The 12,131-nt window shown below is 36.0% G+C and overlaps 1 protein-coding gene across 1 annotated transcript in view; it reads left to right on the top strand.

The window, feature by feature from the left end:
• Nucleotides 1-12,131, top strand: part of NCKAP1 (NCK associated protein 1) — a 58,015-nt gene that overhangs the window by 36,730 nt on the left and 9,154 nt on the right. The window contains exons 20-27 of the mRNA XM_026090981.1: nt 600-731; nt 2,721-2,939; nt 3,301-3,431; nt 3,820-3,917; nt 6,900-6,993; nt 7,831-7,913; nt 8,383-8,463; nt 11,882-11,975. Coding sequence (XP_025946766.1) covers nt 600-731; nt 2,721-2,939; nt 3,301-3,431; nt 3,820-3,917; nt 6,900-6,993; nt 7,831-7,913; nt 8,383-8,463; nt 11,882-11,975 — 932 coding nt within the window. The remainder of the gene's footprint in view (nt 1-599; nt 732-2,720; nt 2,940-3,300; nt 3,432-3,819; nt 3,918-6,899; nt 6,994-7,830; nt 7,914-8,382; nt 8,464-11,881; nt 11,976-12,131) is intronic.

Raw genomic sequence — 12,131 nt, 5'->3', positions numbered from 1 at the left:
TTGTTAGGAAGGATCATAAGGCAAGGTGATAAAGTGATAAAAATAAGAGGAGGAAGGAAGCTATGAAAAGGAAACCCTAAATACTTAATGTTGTGGCTGGGAGGGGTTAAGCACCCAGGCCTCTGAAAAGAAAGTCTTTTTGCTACAGTCAAAAAAAACAAACATCAGAAAGCTGTAATGATTAGAAAAGTTGAAGCAAAAGAACTTATTTGTATTTTAAGTTTTGTTTTTTTTTTTTTTTTTTCAGGCTTTTAGGCTTTTAGTACCAACTAGTAACACACATCACTTGTATTGCCAGGTTGGGTTAAGAAACAAGCCCCTAAGCAGAGGGCAAGTTTAGAGGAAAATAGGTATTACTGTGCATAATACAGATCAATATGCAGTTGTAGGCTTCTGTGTTCTTACTGAAATGCTGTTTTTCAAGCAATAAGCTAGAAAAAAAAAATCCCTGAAAGCAAATAAAAATAATGAAAGGAAGTGTTAGAGTTGTACCTGCTCTTTAAGCTCCTTCCATCTTCCTCCAACATGCGCCTTCCACAATAAAAATATTTATGGTTCTTTAAATATTTTTTGTATTTTCTTGTTTACTGTTCTTAAAGCCTGGACAAACTGCACACTGCACTTTCTGAGCTCTGCTTCTCAATCAATTACGTACCAAACATGGTGGTTTGGGAACACACGTTTACCCCAAGAGAATATTTAACGTCTCACCTGGAAATCCGCTTTACCAAGTAAGATATCTTGTAAAGAGAGGTTTATTCAAAAACAAGATAAATCTTTCTTAGTTTGACATAAAGTATTGTGTACTTACTACCTAAAACTTCTTTTTAAAGGTGGATTGCAAAACTCTGAATCAATTTGTGACTGAAATTACAAATAAATTAGCTGTGCGGACATACACAGTAGTTAGTTCTTGCTTTAAAACAAAATGTTTCAAAATTAATGTCACCTTAACAGCCTGATCCTACATTCCTAATCCTGTATATTTTGTAGGAGTTGGTGATGCCCATTTTTAGGCTCTCAAGTTATAACTCTCTTTCATGGTTCTGTCGCAGAGTGTTAGGCATTGTTTCAAGTGTTTGTGGCTTSCTGGAAGGGAAATCTAAAAATCAGAACTCAAGAACTGGCAAAGCTGACTGAGAAGACTTTTCTTTTCTTTTTTTTTTTTAATTAATTACCTTTTTTCTTAAAATAAGTAGTATTGTCACTTGATATTCTTGTCTGTCCTTACCTTGATCTTTCCATCATTGTTTGCAGAAATAGGCAAAAGGCAACCCCTGGAGAGGTTTTCTTACTAAAACAGCCAATTGTCCTGATTATATTTTATGCTGAGGATTTTAACTATATATCCCAAGCAGGCTATAAATAGTTAATGAAATTTTTAATCATCATGACATGATAGTATGTCACTAAAGCATTCCATTGCTGAAGTAAGACAAGGTGGCATAATAGTAAATATAACTTCATGACTTTAATATGTCAGCTGTAATCTTCAGGATTATGAATCTGGAGTTCTGCAGGTCATTTTTGCTTGTTTGTTTTAGTTTGGGTTTTTTGGGGGCTCATGGATTGGTGCTGAAGCCATAGGCAAGAAATAAATGGTTTTCAAAGACTGCTTTCCTTTTTCTTGCCTCAAGCAAGAAATGAGCCTTGTTAGTCAAGCTGGATAAATGTTCAGTCTATAATTATTTTTCTGATATTTAAGTCGCATTTCTTCTAGAGGCTTGCAATTTACCTTTAGTTGAAGGTATTGATTTCCATGATTGGGGGCGGGGGGAGGTACTACTTTCAGCTACTCTGTTTTCACAGATGATTGGACTATAGCTTATTATTATGCCACCTTAATTTTGTGATGTGACCAGTTTTGAACTGGGTTTAAAAGGAAAAGAATGCATCAGAAGTAAGCTTGTGAAAATAGGCTTATCTACTTGTTTCCAAGAAACAACAAAAAAGTTTCATTAAGCTCATGTTCTCCTCCAGAATAACTCAACCTGTTCACCTGTGATGAAGACAGCAATCCACTGCGCTCTTACTTTTTTGTTTTTGCTTCTGTTATCCTGCTGTTGAAAAGTACATACCAATTAAAGCTTAATTCTGAATGTTTGAGACTCTACTGGGCTTAAAATGAATATTAGAACAAGTATTTGTTTACTAAGAGGAGTTTGTTTGCTTTAAGAACTCTCTGACTGAGCTTGCATGAACGCCTGGTTCTGTGAGGTGCTGAGCAACTCCACGTCCATTTGTGTTAACAGGAAATAGTCCTTTGTGCAGCTCATCTAGCTTGAAAACTAGCATGATATATGTAACATCTGTTATTAGAAGCCTGATTTTATTTATGGTGAGGATTTGGACAAATCAAAGCATGTGCTACGATTTGTTTATTTACCAAACTAGCTGTAAATTAAATATTCCACATCATGGATGAGTTTATATATGGGAAGAAAAGCCTTATGTTTATAATGCTGACCATTCTTAGTCTCATGAACTTCTTGCTGGAGGCGTTATTATGAATACAGTGGTCTTTGGTGTTTAGGACTATTCTTAAAACTGCTAGTATAGCATATTCATTGATATAACAGTTTCACAAAAGTGTTTCACACTTGCAGAGTAATGAAGTATTCCAATAAAAGCTTTGAATATAAAATCATTTAATAGCTGCATATTTGTCTGTTTAATTTTACTAATAAATGTATGTAACTCCCATTTTTTTGATTTAAAAGGTCAATTGTTGGAATGACTATGTATAATCAAGCAACACAAGAGATTGCAAAGCCTTCAGAGCTGTTAACCAGTGTAAGAGCCTATATGACAGTCCTCCAATCAATAGAAAATTATGTACAGATTGACATAACACGAGTATTTAACAATGTTCTTCTTCAGCAAACCCAGCATTTAGATAGTCATGGTGAGCCAACCATTACCAGTCTATACACAAATTGGTAAGTAAATATGTGTATCTGTTGCAAGCTTTTTATATACATATTTTTTAATTAAGTATCTGGAATTGGAGAAGTGGAATTACATGTGGTGTAAGTGCTTGAAACTTTAAGTTTCAGACTGCACAGGCTTACTTCTCCTGATAGCTTTAAAAACACTTTAAAGTTTGCCTGTTGTGATTTCATCTCTTTGTAGGTGAAAGATGTAGAATAAGACATAGTCATCAGTTGAACTGTGAAAGTGAGACTTTAGTGTGCTGTCTCTTTATCACAAGAGAAGGTTTCATCTATATAGAGTACTTACACTCAGACGTACTGAGGGATTATGTCTTTTCACCTAAAACTCTTTTTCCCTCTTGATAAGGTATTTGGAAACTTTGCTAAGGCAAGTCAGCAATGGTCACATAGCCTATTTTCCAGCCATGAAGGCATTTGTGAATTTGCCAACAGAAAATGAATTGACATTTAATGCTGAGGAATACTCTGACATATCAGGTAAATTTCGTATGATGTTTCAACCAAATATTTGTGAGGGATAGTTATCACATGCTTGAGTAATTGGAATACCAGTAACCCTTAAAGTGTTCTATTAACCTTCAATATTATTTTAAATAACTTTCATTTCTGCTGTCTCCATGCCTTGGCAGATCTACCTTTTCCTATTCTTGGTAAGAGTATGGTTGCTGCATTTGATATATAGAGTTCAGTATATGATTCATTAGTGACTGTTGCTTTAGTTTTATCATGATATAAATTTTCATATCTAAAATTTGATTTTGAGGTAAATATTTTAGCAATTAAAATATTATTGCTAGATACATGACRAGTATCAAATTACTGAAGAAGGAATGTTTGAAGTAGAACAACTTGTTTTATTTCTCAGAAATGAGAGCCCTCTCTGAACTTCTGGGACCATATGGCATGAAATTCCTCAGTGAAAGTCTGATGTGGCACATTTCTTCACAAGTTGCTGAGCTTAAGGTAACCTTGGATGGGGATGGGGAAGGTCTTCTGTGCAGGCTTCCTTTGTGATACTGAGTAGCTGTGCTTTTGTTACCTCCAGTAACACAAGCAATCTTCATGAACTTTGACACTTCGCATGCTTTGAGATTGAGTGATTCATCTTTGCTTAGAAAAGTTGCATTGTGATAGAAGATACAGTCTTAACGATCCTGTATTAAAATGTTCAGCCTTTCCTGCTATTGCCATTTTACTATAGGAAGGCAAGAAATAAGGTTAGCGTCCTGTAAAACAAGCATCCAACCCCCCCCCCCCCCCAAGGTAATATGGGCATGTCAAGGAAGCTACTTACATGTATATTCAAAGCAACAAGCAGCAGTGGTGGGAGAAGCACTTGATGCCTGTGTACTTAACTCTTTCCAGGTGAGAATAGTTTGAGTAGTAAGGCTTACCTATGTAACTCTTGGCTAGATATGAAGTGGTGTCCGTCTCATTCCAGTACAACACAAAGTCACTCGATAGAAGTTTTTTGGCTGCTGCTGCCTTTATCCAATTATGTTAAGTTGTGTGTCATACTTCTTCCAAACCAGCATGATTGATCTTGTAGCTCTGTATATTTTTTTTAAAAAAAGTAACTTTTAATTGTCTCTGAAATCTGTTATGTTCTGATACTCCTAAGGATAAATCATCTTGTGATATATAATGTGGTTCCACRTGAACATGGCCTCATATTTGGAGGAAAAGTAGTAAAGCGTTCATCTGTCTGGCTTAGATGCAGTTGACTTAGAGAGCACTGAGAAACATCTGTATTTGGGAGAAGGAAGTAACAAGGGGATAGAATGGGGAATTTATTAAGAGTAGGGTTCAGCGTGCTTGCTTTGCTTTCTCATCCCACAGTGGAACCAGGTGCTGGTTTTATATCTGGAGKTTAAGACTGAGGAGGGAAAAAAGTTTGCTTCATTTAAGTAACTATTTTGAACTGTATTGTAGCCTGTCGCTTTTAAAACTTAAACCAATATGCTGGATTTTTTTGTAAAGCTGAAAGCTTGACTCAGTAGAAATGTGTGGGCTATTGCTTTCAATCTTGCATTCCGGAGAGCTTTGAGGGAATTTAATTAAAATGTCACACATCCGCCAAGTTCTGATATATTGGTTGGTTTACAATTGCCCATCTTGATTTCAAGTGCAAACCAGTGATCTATCTTGCTTTGGCTTTCAGCTTGGAAATTTGTTTTGAATGTGTCTGTCTACATGCACACACATGTGCACTCGTGCTTGGAGGTGGTTGGCTTGCAGTGTCTCCCATAGCTTGTTTCTTTCCTTATTTCTCACTGAAGATAAGAAAAATGAAAGTGGAAAGAGTGGGTGGATCATGGATGGAGGTTATGGAAATAGCACGGCGATGACACAGTGCAGTTGAATGCTAGCTGAGATCTAAGCTGCTTTGCATAGGCTACTTAATTGTTGGGAGTAACAGAGATCACAGTTTATTTCATAGCGGCATTATGGTTTAAGCCATCTTGGGTTTTGTGGGCTTTCTTTTGTTTTCCTCCTGTGGTAGCAGGAATATTTACTCTGTAACTGAATTTCCCTGCTTGCCGATTGCTATGTTTCGCCCTGTTTTCAGCATGGGTTGAAGTAAAATAAAATTTGTAAAGCCGTTAGCAGAACTGTCTTTCTCGTATGTGCTTGGATCCTTAGCAGTAGGATCCTGCTGGTACTTCTCTTCCTAGATTATACATAATATACCTTAAGTTACATGCTTATAGTGGTCTGCATGTTTGAATGGTAGTTTTTCATTGCCCCTCCTCATTGCTCCTTTTGTTTGTGCTGTTTAGTAATTGCGCTGGATTGAAATGTGTCCACATGAAAAATAAAGCTATTAATAATCACTTTGGGAGACTACTCCCAATCCAGAATATCCTGTTTTCTTATTATTCCATCCTTCAGTTCTTTCCTACCTTGATATTGTTTAGTATATAAAGCACTAAATTAACCCTTCTTTAAAAGATGTTGCCTTGGGAAAAGCTGGCATTATCTTTCTTCATTTAGTGCTCAGAAGCACACAAGATCTCTAAACTTCCTTAGCCGCTGGCTGTCCTCTGCCTGAAGAGAGGTTATCATTCATTCTGTTYCCAAAATAGAGTAGTTTGTAACCAAATTGAAAAATATTTTTTGTAAGAGTAACATAACTTTTTCTTGCTTGAAGGGAGTTTAAAAATACTGCTTGGCACAACATAAGTTCCCCAGTTAGCAAGATAATCCTTTTTAGATCTGACAGAAGTAGTTATGCAATTCCAGTAATTTAAATTTAATATATACTTGGAGAATAGTTACAGGAAAGATATTACATTTACCTTAATGCTACAAGTGACATATGAGCTTCATAAATTTGAAAAAATACCCATTTATCTTTTAATTTTTGTCAAACAGACATGGAAAGTGTTGAACTTGGGAGTTTGCTAGCTATTTTAGGCCAAGTTTTGTGGTTTTGAATGAATTTTTTTTTCTTTTATGTTGTAATAAATGAAAATCTCAAGTAAACTGCACAGGGGTTTAACAGTCTGGCTCTTAAACTCTTCATTCAACTTTTCAATGTTACTAGTGAAACCTAACAGGTACCCCAAAGGATCTGATTACTTTTGGAAGCTAAATAATATAGATATATCTTTGTGTGTGTGTTTAATTTTCTTATAAATAGCATAAGGATCCATTGTCTGATTTTACTGAGTTTCATTCCTTCATTTTAAGAAGTTGTACCTTTTTCTGAGTATAAAAATCATGTTCTTAGGCTTATCTCATGCTCTGTTCTGTGATTTAGAGCTTTCTCTTTCCTGTACTGTAGGACCTGACACAGTATTGTAGTCCCATTAAGAAGACAATGGGAACATCTCTATTCCATGAGTTTAGTTTCCTCTGCCAGACTAAAAAGTCCTAAGCCATGCCCTTACCTTGTTAACGAACTGAGATCTGTAGCTGACCTGAAGCCTTGCTTCTCTTTAGAAACTCGTGGTGGAGAACGTTGAAGTTCTAACACAAATGAGGACCAGCTTCGACAAGCCAGACCAGATGGCAGCACTCTTTAAAAGATTATCATGTGGGTAACTAGAAGGGTCCTATTAAAGATGTAGAATTGTTTTCATCCTTGTCTTTGTAATGAAAATGAGGAAAAATTAATGTCTGTGTATTAAGTAAACAGAAGCAGCACATTGTATGCTACTTGCAGGATAAGTGGGTTCATATGAACTGATGTAACTTTTCAAAATTTTCCAATCTTGTCATGTATGGACAAAATGACATTTCAGTATTAATCAGTACACAGGCACTACAGCAATGATCTTTAAGCATCTTTTTTCTTCAGGAATGATAATGCTTAGAGGTAAAACAGACTTCTGTCTCTTGTAATGGCTATAATAACAATCTGCAAACTGGGTGAATACATGGCTGTAGAATAGAAAGCCYGGAGTTTTATGTTTCGCATAAAATATTTTTCTCCTAAATCACATGTTTCTGATTTGATTTCATCACAGTAATCATTGTGTTCTTTGGAGGGTTTTTTTACAATGTAATTATTAACGCAATTTAAAATAATTATTTAAAATAATTGTTAAAATGAGACATTTGAAACTCAAGAAAAGACAGAACTAGGGTTAGCATTGAATATTGTTAACTGTTTATAACAGGGATCATTTCCCTGTTTTACAGGATGTATGTCTTCTGAAAATTTCATCATCAGCTCACCTATGAAAACCTGCTTCAACACACATTTATTTTTGGATAATTACTTTTTTTAAAGGAATGCCTTTGTTTCAGTACCATATGTTTTTCAGTATTTTGTTAAATGTTTTCATTCTCATTTTTGGGGTGGAGAGGGGAATTGAACGTGTAAACATCAACAAGTTCTTGTTCACTAATTTTTCTTTTTTCTCTTCAGCTGTTGACAGTGTTTTGAAGAGAATGACGATTATTGGTGTGATCTTGTCCTTTCGGTCACTGGCACAGGAAGCACTTAGAGACGTAAGAAATGCCTGAATCATTTAGAACATATTCAGTTATTTCCATTAGATTTAATGGAATAATAAGGTATTTGAAGCTTCGCTGTTCAGAAATGGTGGCTTTTGAAAGTTTGGCACATGGGTAAAATGGGAAGTCAGTCATAACTGAAACTTGAATTACGAGTTCTGGGAAAAAATTTGCATGTTTTGGGTACTGTTCAGGGAAATATTACATTAGAACTTATAGGTTTTCATTGGAACATGCCTGTCAGTCTTTTCAGTGTTTAATACATTTTAAAAACTTTCACTTCATTCACCAACAGCTCAGTTTTGAGTTCATTAAGCTTTCAAGTCTTAAATCAATAAACTAATCCATATACTTAAAATAACTTATTAAAAAAAAAAGAATAATCCAGTAAAATAACATTAGTATCTAACTGATCATTAATATTGAAAATATTTTTTTCTAATTTCTTATTTGTCTCCCTTAGGTCTTATCCTATCACATTCCTTTCCTTGTAAGTTCAATTGAAGACTTCAAGGATCACATTCCAAGAGAGACTGACATGAAGGTAATGTTTGGTCCTAAGGGTAATAGAGTCAAATTTTTTTTTTTTTTTTTGTCCTATTAAAAATATGTAAGGGGCAAGACTCTTATGCTTAGTGTGAAAAATCCTGAAGCAAAGAACAACCTTTGTTCCAAGGAGCTAAATAACTGTGCTTCAGTAAGCCTACTACAGTTCCAGAAAAAAGCTGATAGGATAAACACAAGTCTATCTGCCTGTGAACGCATTTGAGAACTCTCATGAAAAGAATTAAGAACAAAATTTATCAAGTGTTAAAACATGGCTAAGCAATAAAGGGAGGAATACTGAGATACTTCATAGTATGAGCTGGTAAAATAAAATGTTTCAAGGACTTTCTGTACATAGCTGGAGCTCTATGCATGTAATAGCTATGAGGCTGATTTTGGCCTTRAATTGAAAATTCATATGATCCTACCCTCTGAAATGTTTGAGGGAAGGGAGGAAATAGCAGCATGAATATGGTGCCTCGCATCTGAACAGTAGTATGTTTACATCCAAAAATCCCTTGTTAGTTTATCATGTGGCTTCTGGCCATGTGATGCTCACTAATTCCTGAACTTGAACCTATTTGTAATTGCTGAACTTGAAGGCTATGTTTTGCCGTATATTCTTGATGCAAGAAACTTAAGTTCTGTTATGTATGAAGATTTATTAAATTAAAAAAAAAAATCTTTATCCTTATTAAAAGCACATTACAAGAACTATTCAGAGCCAACTATGGGTGGGTCTCATTATTTGAGAAGACAGTTCAGCACTCTGAGAAGTGTGTCGGAAGTTGCATGAAGGATATGATAAGCTACTGAAATTTCACATGTATGTAATTTTGCTACAAAAGATAAAGAATTACATGCTCTCTGAAACTTGCAAAGCTGATAAAGCAGCCATAATGCTTGATGTCCCAGAAAACATTGAAACTCATGCCACAGTGGAGAAATAATATGGAAATGCTGTGGAAAATAGACATAAAGCTTCAAGGAAATTGGCTCATGATAGCAGCTACATCAAAATAATGCAAATTGCCTTTGCACTTCTCRAGAAGAGCCTTCCTAGAGAAAAATTCTCACCCATAATTATTTAAAAAAAAAAAAAATCTTTGATTGCCGGTGCATCATGTTCCATTATTAAACTTGAGGAATCAGCATGCAGAAGAGAGGAGAAGGAAGTTTCCACTGCTTACTGGTGCCTAATCTTTTCAGAAGACATCTTACAACCCCTGATGTCAAAGGGAATCTGAAAATAAGATAAAAGTAAAAAAACAGCTAAAACTAAATAGTTAACTGCTAAAACAGTAAATAAATCATTGAAGACAATATTTACCATTGGCATTCTTGAGTGGATAGTAACAGATCATCTTAAACATCTAAATGGATCTCTAAAGAGATCACTGGACTCATTTGTGTCAGCAGATATGCAGAAGCATTAGTACTCTTCTGTTCTCAAAGTCACTAGAGTAATTTACAATCATAAGGGGATGGCAAAAAAGCCATGTCTCTGCTGCTAGGTAAAACCATGCCGACAACTGTTCTCTGCCACGTAAGCACCACCTGGTTGCTTCTGCCTACTTAATATTTAGCTGTAGGTCTTCTCTGGGCCCTGTGCAGTTCCCCTGTGATTCTTAGATATACCTATTATTTTGTGCATAGATATTCTAGTTCAAAGTGTCTGAAATAATATGGGGGTGGTACAGTCCACCACAGGGGTGGTTACGTGATACCAAGCTTAGATGTCACGTGTCTTGTGGTGTGGCATAATGCCATGTAGAATTGCTTGAGAATACAAACCTTGCTAGGATAGTGTTGGAGGACTGTGTGTGGAGAAGGAGCCAAACCTGTGTAATCTTGTCCGTAGTTCCTACTGGGAACAATTTCTGGCTTGTGCTGCCCCATATCTCTGCCAGAGCCTTCTCTTGAAAACAGCTTGTTGGTGCAGCCAGAGCTATGCGAAGAGTCTGCTAACAATTAGGCAGCGTGGACAAGCAGCAGTTTGCTGTTTGAGCTTTCTCTCTGGTCTTGTCGTGTATAGGGGTGTGATTACAGGCGACAATGACTTCTTTTGGGACAATGAGTGGGGTTGTTTTTGTTTGTTTTCTTAAAAGAAGGCATGTCAACAGATCTTTGCAAGGCTTTATACAATAGATTAGGACATTCGGATATTTTAGGACATAATACCAGTAATTTCCTACGTAGTGAATTTATCACAGCAAAGCAGAAATAGCTTTAAAGCTGTTCATGAGATAAATATTTGTTATGAAATGTTGTTTTTATTTTAGTAAGCCTGAAACGTTTGGGAGCCACTGGTAAAATGGAGATTTCTTTTTAGCTGGCTCTATGTAGTGTTAGGCTGTTGGAAGGTCTGTACAGGCTTCCACAAACAGGCCCCAGGCTTGCATGCGAGCCACTGGTGCTCGAAGCCAGTTTGTTGTGAACCAGCTCCCATTCGGAGGCTGTGTAATTCTTTTAATGCAGCACTGTACTCAAGCTGGTATCGTATGTCCTGCTGACAGCTTAGCACTTTGCTAACAAAGCAGCATGCTTTTCATACCAAAACTGCTCTCAGCTAGCCAGGCTAGCTAAATACAGCTAATAAACTATATGAGATTGTTTGTGAGAAGGGTGGCGCTTCTCAACTGTTAGTAGAAGTAAGACGTATCAGCAGCATTTCTCAGTCCTTTGTATTTGGTATACCTTTGCTTTTGGAGGGTTACATCTGAATTACAGCTTCAGATACTTTGTTCAAAATGTAAATTAAGGAAAGAAATAAATACTATGTTGAAAGTTTGTTAATGGCAATAAAAGACACAGGAAGACTGAGCCAGATTGGAAAATGGAATAAATTTCAAAGTGTTCTCAGCTCCTCCAAATATTAGGCCCACTTACACTCTAATTTTTGGCATTTGGAGTCTCTGGCCACTGTTAATCTGTATCAAATTTCAATGTTGCTGTGAGATTACATTTCTGTTTTACTGTAATATTTTATCAAATTGCAACTTTTGCCTTCTGCTTGTCTAAAAATTCTATATTTGTAGATCTTAGCTGACACTTCAGATCTGACAGAGAAAATGTCAGGTTTTTTGAACAGAAAAGRTGTAGAAACAGAAGACTAACCAGGAATTCAGTGTGTTTGCTCTGGAGATAATTTAGAAAAACATACAAGCTTGATTTGACCTGATAAAAAGAAATGATAACCATCTAGCACAAAAAGTACTGACCCAGCTGTTCAGTGTAGGTTAGAAACAAGGAAAATCTAAAGGCTCTTTATCTTTTCTTCTGTCAAGTCTCTGAAGTTCCTTTGTGCCTCAAATGTTTAAAACGTTTAAAAATATTAGCATATCTGTGCTTCGTAATGTTTACACAAAAGCATTCAATGTTGTCTTCCTTGTAATTATCTTACTTCTGGTCCTCAGGTGGCAATGAATGTATATGAATTGTCATCAGCTGCTGGATTGCCTTGTGAGATTGATCCTGCCTTGGTTGTAGCACTGTCTTCCCAAAAATCAGGTAAGAAGTTACAATTTAGGAGGAGGGGGGAAAAAAAAGTACCTTTTGCTCCCTCAAATTTTTAAAATGCCCCACAGTATGAAAGTGTTTGTAGTGATTGGGAGAGACTTGTGTATCTTAGCTCCTTTGCGTTCCTTAGGTGAACTTCATAAATGG

The sequence above is a fragment of the Apteryx rowi genome, unplaced genomic scaffold, assembly GCF_003343035.1.
Source record: "Apteryx rowi isolate R43461 unplaced genomic scaffold, aptRow1 scaffold_89, whole genome shotgun sequence".
NCBI lineage: Eukaryota > Metazoa > Chordata > Aves > Apterygiformes > Apterygidae > Apteryx > Apteryx rowi.
Note: the sequence above shows the minus strand (reverse complement) of the source record. Positions and strands in the feature narration are given on the sequence as shown.